This window comes from Anastrepha ludens, chromosome 3 (genome assembly GCF_028408465.1).
Source record: "Anastrepha ludens isolate Willacy chromosome 3, idAnaLude1.1, whole genome shotgun sequence".
Taxonomy (NCBI): domain Eukaryota; kingdom Metazoa; phylum Arthropoda; class Insecta; order Diptera; family Tephritidae; genus Anastrepha; species Anastrepha ludens.
The window spans coordinates 29,254,501-29,274,389 of NC_071499.1; the positions used below are offsets into that span (position 1 = coordinate 29,254,501).

The 19,889-nt window shown below is 34.9% G+C and overlaps 1 protein-coding gene and 1 long non-coding RNA gene across 4 annotated transcripts in view; one reads left to right on the forward strand and one right to left on the reverse strand.

Annotated features, from left to right (window-relative positions):
- Window positions 1-243: 243 nt before the first annotated feature.
- LOC128857279 (uncharacterized) lies at window positions 244-1,441 on the reverse strand. The gene is made up of 3 exons (XR_008453915.1): window positions 1,132-1,441; window positions 703-790; window positions 244-635 (listed from the first exon to the last, which is right to left on the reverse strand). It is a non-coding gene; the product is annotated as an uncharacterized LOC128857279 (long non-coding RNA).
- A 119-nt stretch (window positions 1,442-1,560) lies between these two features.
- LOC128857278 (midnolin homolog) overlaps window positions 1,561-19,889 on the forward strand; it is a 96,442-nt gene continuing 78,113 nt past the window's right edge. Inside the window, exons 1-2 of one of the 3 annotated variants that reach the window (XM_054092965.1) lie at window positions 1,561-1,696; window positions 2,282-3,111. In XM_054092965.1, coding sequence (XP_053948940.1) covers window positions 2,438-3,111 — 674 coding nt within the window. In that variant the 5' untranslated portion in view covers window positions 1,561-1,696; window positions 2,282-2,437. Of the gene's footprint in view, window positions 1,697-1,874; window positions 2,015-2,281; window positions 3,112-19,889 lie in introns of those variants that run through there. The other 2 variants (XM_054092963.1, XM_054092964.1) reach the window with 2 other exon arrangements.

A 19,889-nucleotide genomic window follows, 5' to 3' on the forward strand; every position in this document is an offset into this window, starting at 1 on the left:
CGCCGGTTAACAGTCTGACGTTATTTATAGCTTCTGAATTCTCCCCAACGTGGTACAAACAGTAGGTAATTTTTATATTGAAGATTTAATCGTTTGAATAGTTGCTGCTAACTCCCACACATGAACTGCTATTTTAATCATTCAAAAGTATATATTTTTTTATTATACAATAAATAAAATTAAAACAAATAAAAATATAAATTTTAGTTTTTATAAATTGTTATTAATATCATATGACACGGCCGCCGCATCCGAATGGGTTGGTGCGTGACTACCATTCGGAATTCAGAGAGTACGTAGGTTCGAGTCTCGGTGAAACACCAAAATGAAGAAAAAGTTTTTGAAGTAAAACTTCTTATGGCCTCTGGTGACGATCCAGCATGCTTGTCCAGCAGGCTTATATGTGTGCGTGTCGGGTGACACTCGTACTTGCTTCGTGTCACACATACTTGTTGTCGGCTTTTGCTTGATGAAAATCAAAAATTTTAGATATTAGCGTCAAGCACCCGACACGCACACAAATAAGCCTGCTGGACAGCATGATGGAGCGTCACCAGAGGCCATTAGGCGTCGATGGACGAGCGAGAATGGAGAGTAAAATTTCAAGGCCATGCAACGTTTTCGGCATTTTCGTTCTGCGAGAGAGAAAAAAGATATAATGTAGAGGAAAATGAGAGAGAGAGAGAGAGCTATAACTTATACCTTAGATACACTTTAGGGTATTTTTCCTGAGTTTTTCCTTGTGGTTGCTAATTTCTAGTGAGGCAATGACAAACCCCCGAGTGTATTTCTGCCATGAAAAAGCTCCAATTAATTAATGCAATTACATAATAAATTTATATGTTTATGTACAAAACTAAATGTATACATTTTTATATACAATATGAAGGGGCTTCTTTTAATAGAAAACTGTTTATCATTTAAAAAATGAACATTTCAATAAATATACTTTTAAATCCTATATTTAGTTATAATGGAGACTAAATACATGTGGCATACAGATGGCTATGCAGCAAGCAGTATTCAACCCAAAAATTTATTTCAGTAAAAACATGCATAACATGCGTACTTATATTTCATAATTTTCACACACTTTTAAATGCAGCTTTAATAATAAAAAAATGTACATACACATGTACAAAGCTTGCCTTGAGCAAATGATCAAAAAGACAATCCAATTGCTCAATCCAACACTTCGCTCCACTGTTTATTCGGATTGGTTTTTGTTCATTGCTGACGTTGTTTGCACTGAGATTCCGACATCCCATGAGCGCTCTCACTTTACACACTCTTTTTTCGCGGATCTGTTATAACCGACTAGTTTACGCTGCCGTTGCGCTGTTGGTCAAATATGTATATGTACATGACGTGCAGTCGGCATCGCTGTTCGCTGTTCTCTGTTCGCAGTTTGCTGTTATTTCTTTCTCCTCTGCTGTTGACGCTCTGCTATCACATAGCAACATATCAAATTCATGACTCTGTGCTTGCTGTGCGCTGGTTCCCTGCAAGGCAGCAGATAATTTCAGTTATTTTCAGTTAGTTTTCGGCTTTCAATGAGTACGTTAGTCCAACTGGGCATTTGGTCGTTTAGTTCGTTTTGACTTTGTTTGTTGAAACGTCGTTTGCCGTCTGTCGTTCCTTCGCTCTTTGGATTTCTGTGAGCGTCGCAGCTGCAGTGCTTGTATATTTTGTTATTGTAAGTGGGTTGCATTCAGCATTCGTGTGCCCTCGAAGTTTTTTGAAAGCTAGTTAGCAGCAGCAGCAACAGCAGAAGAAATCAACGTCGTTGGCAACGTAGCCATCATCATTGTGTTTATTTGTGGATTGAGCTGTGCAGCATCGAATACCTCTCGCCGCAGAGTAAGGCGTACATTATATGTATATACATGTGCATATACAGAAATATATAAAGTTATAAAATATAACCTAGTCGCCATAAAGCAGCGACAGTATCAAATTAATTTGAATTCAGTACTGTGAGTATAGAGTTGCCGTTCGTAGCGCAGTAATTTGTGTAAGACTGCCTTTTTTCCTCAAAACTTTTGTATGGTTTCGCAATTGGTGCCGTAGTTGATGCCGCCGCACTGACTTTCGAAGCCTATCAAGTCATTTGAGTTTTACTGTGGAAATATTCACGCCGCGCAATCGAAGTCATTCCGCTCTACCGCAAGGTGTGGGGAAATCGATCGATTACGTAGCATCGCGTATTTCAACGTGTGTGTGTGTGTGTATATATATATTAAAGTGATTTGAAGGAAATTATTTTTTATTTACCTATTAGGTTTATATATCTAACTGGCTTCAAAAAAACTTAATGTGGAAGTGGTAAAACTAAAAGAATTGAAAACTAAATAAAGATATTAAAAAAAAGCGTGAAAACGCAAATAAAACTGAAAATTACGTTATTCGTAATACATAGAAACAGTTTTATTACGGTATGGAAAAATCTTCCGATTCAGCGACTACCCCGCCGTCGACGTCGTCGTCAAGTGCTCACGTTGGCGGAGCATCATCGACGTCGAAGTCGACAAACAATGAAAACGTCGTGAATCCATGTGAAAACGGTAGTACGTCAGTGAGTAGTTATAGAATGTCCCCACCTCCCCCTAAAATGTCCTATAGACCAGCAAATATTACCGGTAAATCGAATATAGAGTGTAAACCATCACTATTATCAATAATGTCAGCATCAAGACTACCTAGGCAGGAGGCCGAGAGCAGAGCTGGGACTGCGAATGCTGTTACTTCCGCTACCACTTCCACTAGTAATGCCTCCTGCCCCTCCTCTTGTTCGCCGATATCCCCATCCCTCACCGCAAACAGTAATGCTTCGTCATCTTTAACAAATACTGCCACGGTTAGACATGGCGCCTTCATACCACCCCCACGCACGATGCCAGTGAGCGGCTCACTGGCAGCTACAACATTACAGCACACAACGTCGCCACATGCTGTACAACTACCCCACATCAACTTAAATATTAACACCACGACTGGTGGTAATTTTGGTGTGACAGTGGACCCTCAAATCTCGGTGGAGAACTTAAAGAAGATAATTGCTAAGAAGCTAAAGGTGGCCAAGGATCGAATTTGTTTGCTGCATCGTGAAAAGTGAGTAGCTGGAAATATTTGAAACTTTTTTGCCTAAATGTAAATATGTGTGTAATTTCCAATTGATAGGGGGCTATAAAGTGGCGACGTGTATTGTGCATAGAGAGGTGCAAGACGCAAGTTTAATAGTAGAGGCGTGTCTTAATATTTTTTATTTAGATATACATACATACATACACTGTACTTTTATCAAGAGAAAAGTAGTGAATTGTGATTTGAAATATGGGAGCATTAATTTGTCTTCTAAGGAAAATATTTGAACATAATTACTTTACCTACCTGCGCTGTGAACCACAAAATTCGTATAAATGCATGTGCGGGTAGGTGCGCGTACCTACCTGCAAATTTATCCATGCATTTATATGTACGTACGTATGTGTGTTCCTTATGTTTCGGTTTTTTTTTTTTTTGGAATAGCTATAAAATCGCATATTTTTATTTAATACTCTAATTGTTTTAGTGGAGCTGCACTTATTTCGGTATAGCCGAGCAGAAATTGTGAGAAAAGAGTTTTTTCGAGGGAAATACCGTTTAATGCCTTTCTGTGCAAATATCTAGACACTTTCCAGGCTTTAATTCAACGTTGATTACTGCATGAGCCTCAGCCAAATGAATGATATTGATTCTATACAAAGCCTGAACAAACATCAACCAACAACCAACCAACACACGGTGGCGACAGCAAGCTCTGGCATGGAAAACGAAATGGCCGCGCTGTTGGCCATTATTCTCTCTTTGCCCGTGGTAGCGCTGGTTCACCACGGCAAAGCTTATACTTACGAATACATACCTACTATACAAAAAACATGATTCCATTTTGACAATTGAAGCAGGCTGCAACAGCAACAGCCACTGCCACGGCAACCTCAGCAGCATACTTTTTGCGTTTCTATGTACATCCGTTTTTTCGTCGTAATAGTAGCTCCCGACCGACCAGTCAGCCTGCCTGCCTGACGGCCTGGCCTGTTTGTGCCAGCCAGCTCTTCATTATGCTTTGTGTGATAGTCGTTGCCACACACACTTATGTTTGTTTGTACGCATTTGTGTCTTCGCGTACTTGTTTGCCATGTTCATTTGTATGCTACTGCCGCTGTTATGGTTTGCTGCCTCTCCAAAGTACTCAGCAATATTGCTGTAGCAAGTAACTATGCAATATGATGCGGCAATACAGTGTTTTTTTATGACACTACACTGAATTCTTCTTCCATGCAGCTTGGCTCTTGAATGTATTTACACTCATCCTTCAGTTGTGTGTATATACACCTGCGTTCACAATAATAGCAGCGCAACAAAGTGCAAAGTTTTGACTTGTTAGTTCTGTTTCTGTTTTAATATTTTTTTTTTAATTGTTTTTTATTTAAATTTTTTTTTTAATTTTTTTCAATTTAAATTATTTATTTAATTTTTATTTTTTTTTTTTTAAATTTTTTTTTATTTTTTTTTTTTATTTTTTTTTATTGATTTTTTTTATTTTTTTTTTTGTTTATTAATTTTGTTTTTTATTTTTTTTTTTTACATAAAAATGTAGTTCACACCCCAAGAAAATCTATATATGTACGTGACTTGGAGCTTAAAGATTTGAACCAAATTTCAAAAAAGTCAACAAATTTTCCGCATTGTCAACAAAAAAAATATTAAAAATCAACGCGAATTTTGAGCTACGTTAAACAGACGCAAAATTTAATTTGCCTCAAAACTACATAACCAGATTTTTCTAAAAGTTCTGAATAAAAGATTTGAAATTCTCATAAAATTTTTTTGGTTTTTTTTTTTTAATTTTATACAAATTTTTTGACTTAAAGTTATATGGTTTGTATTGTAGCACAAAATATATTTCGACAAAACAAAAACTGAATAAAGAATAATTTGAAACTTTTATAAAAATTTCTCGGTTTTTTTTTATTTTACCTATACAAATTTGTTGTTTTTTGTTTTGTATGTTTTTTTTTTAATTTTGTACAATTGTTTATAAAAACTTTTTGATTTTTTCTTTTTAATTTTGTACAAATTTTCATACAAATTTTTTAATTTTTTTTTTTTGTAATTTTGTACAAATTTTTTGATTTTGTTTTTTTAAATTTGTACAAATTTTGATAAAAATTTTTTTTTTTTTTTTTTAATTTTGTGCAAATTTGTATACACATTTTTTGATGTTTATTTTTAATTTTATACAAATTTTTTGATTTTTTTTTAATTTTGTGTAATTTTCATTTTTTTTCTTCATTTTTCTGCAAATTTTTATAAAAATTTCTTGTTTTTTTTTAATTTTGTACAATTTTTTTTCCTTTTTTGTGCAAATTTTTATTAAATTTCTTGGTTTTTTTTTAATTTTGTACAAATTTTTATACAATTTTTTTGATTTTTTCTTTTTTTAATTTTGTACAAATTTTTTGATTTTTTTTTTAATTTACATAATAATTTTTTTATGTAAAATTTTTTTAATTTTGTACAAATTTTTATAAAAATTTCTTGTTTTTTTAATTCTGTACAAATTTTTATAAAAATTTGTTTGTTTTGTTCAAACTTTTATAAAATATTTAGAATTTTTTCTTTTTAATTTTGTACAATTTTTTTGATATTTTTTTCATTTTTGTGTAAATTTTTAGCACAAAATATATTTGTGCAAAAAAAAAACTAAATAAAACATAAATAGTCAAAATTTATTTATTATGAACAAAGTTGTATATACTACAACATATAAAAGCTTATAAGCATAGAAGATATGAGAAGGATAAAAGCTTGCGCCTTCCCTATTCGTCATGACGTCACTGCTGCGAATAAACAAACATTGCGCCATAAAAATAAATAAAATAACTGTATATGAAGGCGTTGTTGTTGTTGTAGCAGCATAAACATTCCCCATATTTATTCGGGGTATGTTCCTCTCCTTAGCTGGATATAAGTCGTTCGAGTCGTTCCGGTTACACTGAGGCGACTGCCGTGTGAACGTGCTTCCGCGAAAGTAAAAAAATCGGACTCTAAGAAATTTTCCAAATGCATTTTTTATTGATCTGCACACTAGTCATTTTCATCCAATTACACTGCGAATGAAAATATTGATTGATAGTACAGTACGAGTGAGCGTAATGAGCGAGTAATTATGCCAGAGGAAGGATTTTTCTTAGGTGAATTCTGATCAATTGTGCATCGATAATTGAGCTACAAAAATCCCTTTAACCGTGAAAATGCATTTTTGCCCATTTTAATAATTTTTATTTTTTTTTTTTGAAAAATATCGCACAAATAGCGAAATTTTCGACAATCTGGTATCGCTGATATCTGATACCAGTAAGACTATTTAAAAAGTATAGAATTTTTGAGAATAAGGGAAGATGTGGAAGAAGTTGCAAAGTGTTTTAATGGTGGCAAAATGGCATTGACGTGAATGCAAACTGTTGGGCAGTAAATTTTATTCGCAATGCAAAGGTGAATTTTAGGGGTGCTACATAAATTATTATATAATAACTCAACCCTACAAAACACTTGGTTCAAGTTTGGCCGCTTTTAACGAATTACATATGTACATATATGAAACCAAAAAGTACTGAGAGAAAAAAAGAAATCTTGAGGATCGGTTTAAGACTTAGAATAGAAATCGGCAATTTCTTGAATTCAACATTAAGTGGCAAACCTTTTCGTATATTTAAATTATCGCATATATCCCGAGCTATCATTTCGATATGCTTGGAGAAACTGTAATGTCTAGCAAATAACTGTACTTACTAATCCAATATATGTGCACACATACATACATACATACATATGCATGTAGGCATAGCTACGTTAAAGACCTTGACAAACTTATGCGTATGTACAAATTTAAACCAACTTACCAGGTTGCAAATATGTTAAATACAAATGTGTTGTTGTACATAGCTATTATGGCATTTTTTTTGCTTTTCAAAAGTTTAAATTTCATTTGACTACAATTAAAATTAATAAAAAAAAATTAAAATTAATAAAAAAAAATTAAAATTAATAAAAAACAATTTAAAATTAATAAAAAAAACATTAAAATTAATAAAAAAAAATTTTAATGAATTTGAAAACAAAAATCACAATTAATTCGAAAAAAAAACTAAAATTAATTTAAAAAAAATTTAAATTAATAAAAAAAATTAAAACTAATTAGAAAAAAAGTTTTAATTAATTAAAAAAAAAATTAGAATTAATTTAAAAAGAAAAATTAAAATTAATTTGAAAACAAAAAAAAATTAAAATTAATTTGAAAACAAAAATCAAAATTAATTCGAAAAAAAAAATTTAAGTTAATTCGAAAAAAATATATATGTATATGTAATTAAATTTAATTTAAAAAAATGTTTAATGTCTAATTTAAAAAAATATAATATATATAAATAATTAACACTTGCATCACCGCTCCAAATGCACTATGTACTCAAAATGCCTTGCGTCCCATAATATCTTCCGTCGGTGGCAAGACTTTTACTGTCTCTTCTAATAAAGAAGAATGTTACAGGGTGACCAAAATTATTCATTTTCCTCAAAATTTTACAACAAAATAATTAATTGCGGATTATTCCAGTCCTGGTGATAAGACAGAGCTTTTTCGAAAATTATTCCGTCGAATGATGCAAAAAGGTTAAAATTAATTAAAAACAAAAATAAATATGCTGAAAATTAATTTGGAAAATAAAAATTAATATGTAAAAAAAAAACAATTAAATTTGAAAAAAATTTAAATTATGTATTTTGAAAAAAATTGTCAATCGCTCATATTTTAATTTTTATTCTGTGGAAAAATTGTCCCCTGTAATGTAATTAAAATTAGTATAAAAAATAAAATTTGAGAAAAAAATTTAAATTAATTTGAAAAAATATATAAATTAAAAAAAAAATTGTTAATCGCTCATATTTTAATTTTTGCTCTGTTGAAAATTTGTCCCCTGTAATCTAATTAAAATTAATTTGAAAAAAAAAATCAAAATTAATTGGAAAAAAATTGGCAATCACTCATATTTTAATTTTTATTCTTCTGAAAATTTGTCCCCTGTAATCTAATTAAAATTAGTATAAAGAAATAAAATTTGAAAAAAAATTTAAATTACTTTGAATTTTTACTCTGTGAAAAATTTGCCCCTGTAATCTAATTAAAATTAAATGGGAGAAAAAAATAAAAAATAATTTGGAACAAAAAAAAGTTATTTGGAAAGAAAAATAAAACTAAATTTGAAAAAAAGTATAAAAATAAATTTGGAAAAACAACTATATAAATTTGAAAAAAAAAAATTTAATTAATTTGAAAAAAAATTGTCAATCGCTCATATTTTAATTTTTACTGTGCTGAAAATGTGTCCCCTGTAAGCTAATTAAAATTAGTATAAAAAAATAAAATTTGAAAAAAAAAGATTAATTTGAAAAAAAAAAAATTTAATTCACGCGATATATTTCGATTCAATATTTTCAAATATTTATTTTTTTTGTTTTTGAAGATTTTCAAGTATTTTTACACATTCACAATTTGCGAAAATTCACTTGCCACCTAATATATTTGTAATTTTTTCTAATTTTGGCTATTTCTCTCAATTGCAATTGAACGAAACACCAAATACATAACTGAATTTACACGCACACATTCGCAGTTATGGGCGTGAATGTGAACGCGTGCCAAGCGCATTCCATTACAAATACTGTGCACAAGTTTCATTTTGCTACATTTTGCCCACTCACAAATTTAACTTAAAATGAATACATGCTTAGGTGCATACATACATATGTGTGTATGTATGTATGTATGTATGTATGTAGGATAGGATATTTGGTTTTCACATTCATATAATCTTTGTTAAATATTCTCAAGTCCAAATAAAAAGCAAGAAAATAAAGAGAAATCAAAATTCAGTATTGCATAACTTCAATTCTAAAACAACAGGAATTGCAACAACACCAACTGTAGACCACTGCATTATTATCATCATTATCAATATAAAAATTTCAAAGTAAACTAAGTGCACAACAACAATAGCAACAGCAGCAGCAACGATGTGAAAATAAATGAAAATGACAATGGTTGTTCGACGCAACGACGTCAGCAGCAGCACAGCAAGTGCCGGCAAAAAGTTGTAGGTTGCGTTGAGCAACAGCAGCAGAGGTGGCGGCGGCGACGGTGGGATAAAGAGGATATCGGCTGCTGCACAAACGGGTGGTCGTCGAATAGGCAAATTGGCAAAGCTGGCTGGCGTTTGAGTGTTTGTAGGTAGATATGGCGCTGGGAGTTGCTTGTACATACATACATTTAGGTTTGTGTGCACTCGAACGTTTATGTGTGTGTGTGTGTGTGTTCGTGTTATTTGAACTAGTATGTGTATCTATTTGCGGCTTCGTCTATCCGAATTGTTATTGTCGACTGTTAGGTATACACACACGCACACACACTTGTGCATACATGCTTTGCTTTGTTCGTTTCGCTTTCGCTGTCAACTCGATCCCCCACGCCCACCACAGCTCTCTTCGCTGGCGTCATAGCGCGTCTACTCAACGAGTTATTCAATAGAGAACATTAGCAATTGCAGCTGTAATTACATTGCATTTAACTGCAACAGCGTACCTCCCAGCTCCCCTGCACCACCTTTTGGACTGCGATACACCTCCCATTACACCACGGCTCACGTCATGCTGCCTCTTGCCGGACCGGCAAATGAGGCTAAAGTTCTGTCTTCTCGCGCGTTTTTTTGTTTGTTTTTTATTCATTCATTCTTTATATTGGGTTTTGATAGGCTTTTTTGCAATTTGTGTTTTCTTATTCTGTTTATGCTTCTACGTATTGCATGCGCTATTGTTCTGTTGTTGTAGACTCTTGCGTTTTTTTTTTGCTTTCTATTGTTGTTGATTGTTCATTTGCAATATTTGTCCATTGCATTGAAATTCAATCTCGGTCGCGCAAGTTCAAGTCAAGCAACAATGTGAAGAAATATACATAGACCCATACATACACACATGCATACATACATATATAATAAATAGCAAGCGAATCGCAATCAACAACAGCGAAAATGATCATCACAAATAATAAAAGTAACAGCTGTTGTTGTGGAATACTGGATTCTAAAGAAGTTCGAGCTATGGAAGTTTTTTGTGAAGTCTCAAATTATGACCACAACTACGAGTACACTTCATATTCTTTATAACAGAGACAGCTTTCAGTTACAGCAGCGCCCAGTTTATCTAACAATATTACATATTATTCTACCTATAAATACTGAAATGTTTTTCAGATACAAAGTTTGGTTTTTATAGTGTCTTTATGAAAGTATTTGCGTTGAAATTTTCGGTTTACATCAGTAATTTTAAGATGACACTTTGCAATCAAGCAAGAATGATTGAATGAGGTGTGAGAGTAGCTTAGGCTGGCTGCTACATCATAAGGGACTTGCCAGCACAATTGTGCCCGCTCATTTCACACGCATTCTTACGCTCTTCTAATGAGCTGTTCTTCAGACGGCAGCGAATTGGCACGCGCAAATGTTACGTTGCTTGCTTCGTATATCACCAACACAATCTCAGTTGTTTGCCGAAATCTGGTGGAAACACAACGCTATCTTATCCCTTATTACGTCAGCAAATCAGCTGATTTCTTTACATTCGCCGATTAACGGATCGATGTAAGTCACGTGATGGGTATCAAGCAGAAATTTATGCTAAATTTAGAAATGGAATTTATAAAAAATATATAGCAAGCAAGTTAAGCGCAAATAATGCTAAAAAGTGTTTCATAACTGGAAAAAATAAATTAGTAATTGGCGCGTACACTTCTGTTAGGTCTTTGGCCGAGCGCCGCCTTCTATTTATGGCGTGCATCTTGAAGTGTTGGTCGACAAATGGATGGCGGTCGCCGTAGCCGAATGGAATGGATTGGTGCGTGACTACCATTTAGTGCGTAGGTTCGAATCTCCCTGCATGTAGCTGGAAGATTATAAAAAAAGTTTTTTCTAATCGTGGTCGGTCACCCCTCGGCAGACAATGGCAAACTTAAGGAGACAACTTAAAACTGTAGGTCCCTCCATTTGTTTCATCGCTTTAGGCCACATAATAAAGGACTCAGATTTAAAAGAATGCTAATCCTCTTTTATAATTCGTGGTTTGAAGAGTTTTATAGTATGTTGTTGTTGTTGTTATAGCAGCATAAGCATTCCCCAAACATGTGCGTGGAATGCTGTTGAAGTGACGGTCCTTGGCCGGATAGGAATCGAAGTCGTTCCGGTGACGTAGAGCCGATGACGAAATTAGGCGTATTCAAGGAATTAGGTCATTTTGGGGTTTCCTTCCCATTATTAGTTGTCAAAGCGCTACAACTTCAGAAACGCCTTCTGCTATATTTCACATTTCAAAAGTTTGGAGTTTGTTGTTTTTAAAAAGCTTTGCTGCTGCATCTCCCTCTTTAATGTTAATTTCAAATATCGCTTGTAGTTGCGATATTTTCTTCCTGTTTACAATATTTGTTGCAGCGTCCTCGCATCATGCATTCTGCTTCCCTTGTGATTGACCTCCATTGCTATGATTCCGTATCTCACCCTGCGTGTGCCTTGCAAGCATCAAAGCGGCAGGGCGTCAACAGCGACAGCTTCGAGTGATAAGAATACATAGTTTTTTCTCTCTATCTCAATGACTTACATCCATGCATACTCACGCTCATATTACATGGCTCTCTGGCATTCTCACGCCGGCGCTCTCCGAAGCGCTCGAATTTCAACTGCCGAAAGGCTTTTCTTAGTGTTTTTGGAGATGATAAGGAGGTATGGTGTTGGGGTAAGCAGGGCGGCGCACTTATACGCTGCTACATACATTTCTGCTTTTTCACAAATCTTTCGCTGCGTGCGGTAGAGCAGCTGCTCATTTTTGGTGGCTGCTCACCGGTAATTTTGTTAGGTATATTTTTGAGCTTCTGCTGGTAGATTTCATATTTTATTTCGTTCTCTATTTTATACTATTCGCTACTCTGCTATTTCTTTGTTATTGAGTTAGTTCGCTTTGCTTTGCAGCTGATAATAGTGGGCCTCAAGATATTTTTGCAATTTCTTTTTTAGTGAGCTTCTTTGTTTTTCTGATGAATGGTGGCTGTGCCACCAATTTGCATGTGTGTGTGTGCGTGTGTACGTGTTCGTATACACTAGCATATGCTGCCACTGGCACTGCTTCTGCCGTTGCAATTACTGTTGGTGTTGCTGTTATCGTCAATTCGCCAGCCACATGCAGTTGTGCCAGCCAACCAGCCATATATGAACTTTCAAATAAAGATACATACATACATACATGCATACGTATGAGTATTTATGCGGCTCTGTAGGCACGCAAGCGATTTCCTTTGTTTCCATCGGCGGTAACAGAAAGAATAGTAACCAAGCAGCGAGCGACCCTTATCTCTTTCACTATTGATATCAACATCTATCATTGTGGGCATTTGCGATATATGGTATGTATGTACGCAGCAAATGCTTCCGTTTGCGCAGTAGTCATACAAGCGTACATACAACATACATACATACACACATGGATAGGTGTAAATATGCAGAGCACACATGTATGTGTAGATTTATGGTCCAAGAATAGCTATGTATTTTGTACGAAAATCTGTTTTTACTAAACTACACGCAATCACACACACGCTTTGTCAATAGCGTCAATTCGATAGTCAGTAAGTCAGGTGGACAAGCACGCGCATAGGCAAACTCTCAAACACACACTGAATATTTAGTTTGTTTGCTCTGGTGGGCATCTGAGAATCTGCTTTGGTGTGTATAGCACTTAGAGGTAAACGTAAACATGCATACACATGCACATAATGATGTACAAACACCTAACCGAGTGTTGAATATACATACATATGCATGTATGTATGTACATACATAGGTATGTACGTACTCATTCATGCTCATCTGCCGCTCTCCAACGGCATACTGTTTTCCTGCCCAACATTCTTGTGCTTTTCTCCGCATTCCTGCAGCACGTCACTGCTCTCTCTGGCATCGGTAATTGTTATAAACTATTATTTCTTTGAGCATACCGTACGTATGTATGTATGTATGTATGTACGTACATAATTGCACAACCAGCATTTTTGAAGTTCCCGTTTTCTTTTTTGATATCTTAAGACCAGCGTCATAAAATTACACAACTTGCAATAAATTGAGTGTATTGTCTGTCCACACTAAGCGCATAGATTTGTATATATAATACATATGTATGTATATTTGTTTATGTATGTAAGCACATACAATACTTTGCTTTCTGCTTTGGCTAAAAATTTTAAAAGTTTTTCAAGCTTACCCACATTAGCTTCCCTTTTTTAGCTGCCCCTTTTCATTTTCGTACATCCATATGTATGTATGTACTTATGTATGCACTTACTTATACATAACTACACACCTAAAATGATATCAATTGTTACCTTTTTCTCCTTGCCTACTTTGTTTTCCAGTCTCTTATGACACTCCATTTCATTTCGCTTAACCCATTATTAAAGCGTTGCTTATTTACACATTTTATTTAGTTACCCTTAAAAAGTGAATGCGTGTATTAGCATTGGATTATGCTTATGTACGAAAGCGCGTATACTTTTGTAGTTGTTTGTACTACATACATACATAAATGTAAATATATTTATTTATTCTTGTATGCACATATGAACGTATGGATGTATGCATGAGAGATGCTTATGTGTCATTGAAAAATTTAACTTTTAAAATTGAAACATTTACGCATTGAATGCTGTCGAAACTCTCCAACATGAACTGACTTCATTTTGGAGAGCGAAATTTTCAAGTGCCTCTATATACCTAAGCTAAAATTAAAATAACCTAGCTGGTAGTAGCGTACTTGAGTATAGAAATTAAGTTATTTTTCTGTAAATGACAATTTTAATAATTCGTTGTGGGATTAGCCGTTAATCGAGTTTTGTGCCACAAATGATATGTACATTTAATTTTTTATGTTATCATAATTTTCTTTAAAAAAAATAGGCAAAAAAAATTTGTTGTTGTTAATATTACTGGTTTATTGTTGTTGTTCTTAGTGGTGTTTTGATGTTGTCGATAGTGTTGTGGTTGTGGTTGTTGGTGTTGTAGTTGTGGTTGTTGGTGTTGCAGTTGTTGTTTTCGTCGTCGTCGTTGTTGTTGGTGTTGATGATAGTGGCGTTGTTTTTGATAGTGTTGTAGTAGTTGTTGTTGTTATTGTTGATAATGTTGTAGTTGTTATTGTTGTTGCTTTCGTCGTTGCCGTCGTTGTTGTTGTTGTTGATAGTGGTGTTGTTCTTGACTGTTGTTGTTGCCGACGGTATTGTTGTTGTTGTCGATAGTATAGGTGTTGCTGCTGCTGCTTTTGTTGTTGTTATAGCAGTTTACTAGACCCTGCCTGTGCGGTGTAGTCACCGATCGTCATCGTCTCACTCATCTAACGGTAGGCCCGTTACGCGGGTCTCGCTAGGCAGCTGAGTATCTTCAGCAGCAATAGGTGGTTATTAGACTAATATAACTGCATTAGGGGGTCAGGAGTTTAGGAAGGTGATTCAGGCTCTAGCAATTGTCAGAGATTGCTTGCTGAGCATTTTATTGTGCTTACTTGACCGGGAGTGCGGAAGCCTCGTTGTGAAGGTGTTGCAGATGAGATATCAGGAAGCATCCAGTGGCTGCTCTGATAGCAGTATTTTGACAGTCTTTGAGCTTTGCCCACTACAAGTCGCCAGGCGACCAGATGGGCACAGCGTAATTTAGGACCGGCAGGTTAATTGCTTTGAATGTCGCTAGCAAAATTTCTTTGTCCCAAGAGCTGCCAGCTAGTGATTTGAGGATCTTGTTGCGGTTTTGGATCTTAATGTCAGTTCCGGTTATATGCGCCAAGAAACAGAGCAAACTGTCGATGGTGATACCCAAAATTTTGGAGTTATTAACGGAGTGGTGTGTCATCCACTTTCACCTTTAGCTGACCGCTATTAGGAAAAACTTTTTTTTATCATCTGCTGTTTCATGCCCGTACTGGCAACCGCTATTCTGCGTGCCGTGCTTGCATTGCCGCTTAAATATAAAAACTTGCTTTTAAAGATACTTTATCCCAATGCGTGCCTTTTGGGTGTACAATATTTTTTGTTTTTCCATCTTCTTTAAAAATAAATAAATTTTTCAGATTTTCCACTCGAGAACATGCCACACGCAATTAACCTTGGGAAAAATGCGGATGCTTGAGACTGAATCCACAAACATTTAGTGTATGTTGTTGTTGTTGTAGCAGCATAAACATTCCGCATGTATTAACGAGGAATGCTGCTGAAGTGACAGTGCTTGGCCGGATATAAATCCGGATCGTTCCGATTACGTAGTACCGACTGTCGTGGGAACGTAGCTGTCTCTGATTTATTTATTGTCATTGTCAATTGAATACTTTCTTGTATGGGGCGTGCCACTGCCCATTTGTGCGAAATTGATTATAACTTCGTCTAAGTGAAGTAGGTGGCAAAGCCTTCCAGGTGGAAAACGGAAACAAGAAAGGAATTAACTGTGGCGCGCTTGCAGTACTCTCAATCCAGCATATCGCCGATACTCAAAAAAAGAGCAAACGATAAGTTCCCGAAGATTTCAAAAATGTTTACATTCTCGAGAAAACAACAATAAGTGGGCATCCCTATTCTGCTTCGTATGTTAAAAATCCTTGCTGTAACGAGAAACCCGCCAAATATATTTGCAAAAATTACATTAAAAGCACTTAAATAGTTTAATAAATTTAAATCACTATTTTCACTACAACAATGAAATATTTTTCAAGTATGGCGCTTAGAATGCATTTAACTTTAATCTTTAGGCATTTTTAAAACACCTTACAGGTACGCTTACTCTTACTCTTCCATGCGCATAATCGCTTTTGTCATCTGCTAGAAGGTCAATTTTGTTTTGCTCTCCCTAAGTGGCGCATTTGTTTCATGTAATTGTTAACCGAGATGCTGTGATAAGTAAAGGGCACAAAAGGTCTTAGTCTTATTAAGGTGGAAGTGCGCACCTCCTTTTCATTCATTCACACAATTGCTATGGGAAAAGGCATATCAATCAGGTAGCAGCGTACCAGAGCAAAAACAATAATGGCGTATATTTTGTTGCTGCTTAAATTTTCTAGAATGTGAAATTCGTCGGATCGTATTCGTTTATTGTTGTTGTTATTGTTGAATTTCCTAGCCAGCAACAAAGTAAAAGGTAAACAAAGTTGGACAGTTTAGCGAACACACAAATTTACAAAAAAAAATAAACCAGCTGTTCTACTGCTACTTGCCTCACAAAGTCACCTTTCAATTTGGCCATACGGAATGTAGTTTCTTCTACCTGAATTTGTTATTCAGTTTTATTAATAATCACAATTTTACCTTAAAAATGTAAACAATTTGAATCTTATGGTCTGCTCCTTACTTGGCTCTCTCTCTCTCTCTCTCGTTCACTCTCTCTGCATCATCTTATACATAAATGTGGACATACAGCGCTCATAGACTCTCGCTTGCTTTCCGCTTTCACAAATTCAAATTTATTTACATTTTTAATGCCGATCATAATCGTTTCTTTTATTTACATTTTGCGCAAAATTTCCAAAAAACAAAAAAATCTGCCTTGGCTATTTTTGTGCCATTTGACGAATTTAGGTGCTCTTGTGCGTGGCACTTGCAGCTGTGTGTGTGTGTGTCTATATAAACATACATATGTATGTGTGGAAAATACAATATGTGCATTTCTTTTTATTAGCTTGCATTTATGTGCATTTTATCGTCAACAAAATTCCTTAACTGCCGTTAATTAAATCTACCCAATTTTTATTAGCATAAACACAGCGTTTTCATAAGAGTGATGAACCTATGGCGCGTAATGATGAGAACTCGATTTATGTATATTTATCGCTTTGGTGGTTATAAGTTAAAAAAAAAAGTCCAAAATGCAGCAAAATGTTCACTGACTGGAGTTTTTACGAAATAATATTTTTGAACTGTTAATTAATTGCAATAAGTTGTTCTGCTCCTGCGGCGGACTAACTATAATTTCTGTACTAATTAAAACTATTTTCAAGGGCATGCAACACGCTTCAAAATTACATACAACTATCTATAGTTGTACAGTATTTTTCAAAATTTCGTACATCTTTAAAATTAAATCCCTTTCATCAACATCGCAAGACAAAGCTTTCATTAACAGTCTATTTATAATATTTTTTCGCCATTTTAAGATTGCTTATGTTACACAATACATTTTCAGTTGTTTTTGTAATTTTTGTTGCTGATGTAGGTTGTATTTTTGCGCTCATCTATTGTGCTTCGCTTTGTTTTTATGGTATTAATAATATTTCTAATGAATTCATTGTTGCTATTGCTGCCATTCTGAACAGCGTCAAGCAAATACATACATACATACATACTACATGCACGGATTTATAGTTAGCAGCAAATGAAGTTAACTGTGTATGTGCGCTCTTTCTCGTTCCGCCAGTTTCTCGCATCTAACAACGGTTTCTTATTTCATCAACGCGCTAACCGGCAAAGTAACGAATAGAGCAACACACCTACTACAAGCTGCTGTAGTAGAGATTGCTTTGTTGCTGTTTGATGTTAATGTTGTCGGTCGATCGACAATGGTTTCCCCTCTATCTGACGTATATGTACGTCGTACACTCGCTGCCAGGCAGCCTCTACTTGCAAAACGTGGAGCAATTACAACAATATCGCCAGCAATCCATGGCAGCAGCGTCAGCGTTATTTCTTAACGGTGATTGGGAAGATGTCGGTTGCAGATTTGGAGAGCGGCGGCGAGCGTCAAGCGTCAAGTTTTGCAATGCAACATACACACCTGTATACATACATATGTATGTATGTACATATCGGCAGGTGTTTAGGTATAGGCCTTCTGCTGCGATTTGTAGTGTAATACATACATATATAGGGGATGTATAAATACTTTTGTATGTAGCAGATTTTATGTCATCTCCGAAATGTAGTCGGTTTTGTGAGAACCTTTTCTATGACAATTCAGGGCAAATGCTGTTAGAAATAACATTTCCGTCATTTTGATTTTTTTCATATTCGCAGTGGGATCGAACAAAGGTGCGCTGCTGCTGCTGAACGCAAAGACAGTCGATTTTGATAACAGTGACCGTTACATAGAACACTTCTAGTCTGGTCTCCATACACTGAAGCAGGCATTACTAGAATTGAAAGAGTGCAGCGTAAGCTCTGCAAGACCTTAGCCTTCCGGTATTCATCATCAACCGTTTCAGCCACAGAAGATATCTACAGTCGGTACAACATCAACAGTTTGCGGGCTCGCCGTCGCATAACTGATCTGGCGTTCTTCTATAAAGTAGTAAGTGGTATTATTGATGCCCCGGAAGTACGCAGCTCCTTCGAGCTTGCCCCGGCTGGTCTCACTCTTAGGAATAGTCGTCTACTGAAAACAGTCGCTACTTACAAAAGCTACGTCTATCACGGCCCGTGCAATAGAATAGCCATCAGCGTCAACAAACTTCATGGTGTTCTCGATTTCTATGGTGGAACCTACGATACTTTTCTGCGAAATGTCAAAAATATCATCCTATAGTACTACACTGATTTTTCTCAAGAACCTTCTGTCCCATATTCGCTATCATTGTGTACCAGTCCTCTATAAATTCTGATTCTGTACTCTCTTTTATATGTGTATGTATATTGCCGATTGGCGTTTGTTTAATAAATAAAATAAAATAAAAATATTTTATAAATCGCAAAGACTAGTCTTAATTCAATAGTTAAAATCTAGTTTGATCTCTGAATCCATTTTTCGATGGTTAAAAAGTAATATCATGTCCTTTCTTCAAGTAAGGCAGAGCCGGTTCTGTCAACCCATGTGTGAAGACTGTATTATACTAGGTGGCACAAAATTAATCACCTTATCGAAATATTTATAGTTTCTGGAAATGGCGTCGTGCGCCAATTACTTTTGACACTTGTCACTTGGAGCGCGTAAAAGTAAAAATAAAACGATAATATGTATATACAGTGAAATTCCTTATAACCGGACACTCACCGTCGCAATGTTTTTGTCCGGCTATGGGAGATGTCCGCTTATAAGGGATGAAGTCACAAAATATATACCACACATATAAATTGTATTGTACATAGTTTATTTAAGAAATTTTTGGAAGTAAAGAATATTTGCATACTTTAGTATTACATGTAAATACATATATGTACATATAGCGATTAAGTACATTGTACAAGTCTTTACATTTCAATACTAGCTTGATTGAAAAAATTAGGTAATGCTTGATTGCTTTAATTTAAAATGTTCATTTTCAAAGAGACTCTCGATATTATTAATGCGCTGAAAAGCTACATAGTCATTTTTTGCATATTGTTTCAAGCCCGCAACAAGTTTTAAAGCCTCATCATATGATGTTATAGGCTCACTTATTTCTTCTGAAAATCCATTTTCTGAATCACTTATGTCCATAGTATCATCTTGTTGGTCAAATTGAACTTCTATATTGTTGTCCTCAGTGAAAACATTTTGATCCATTTAGAGAAAATCTTTGAACGCAACCATTCGCATGCAACTGACTTAACAAACTGAATGGAAAACTACTCTTAATTTAAAACACAGGACTTGAATGTGTGCATACATGTTAAAAGGGGAATCACCTATTTCATTTTTATAATGAACAACAAAGCTTGCTTGTGATATTTTTGAATTTTGTCCGTTTATGAGAAATTTTTTTATGAAAATGGTTTGAAATACTTTGTCCGCGTCCGGTTATTAGAGTGTCCGTTT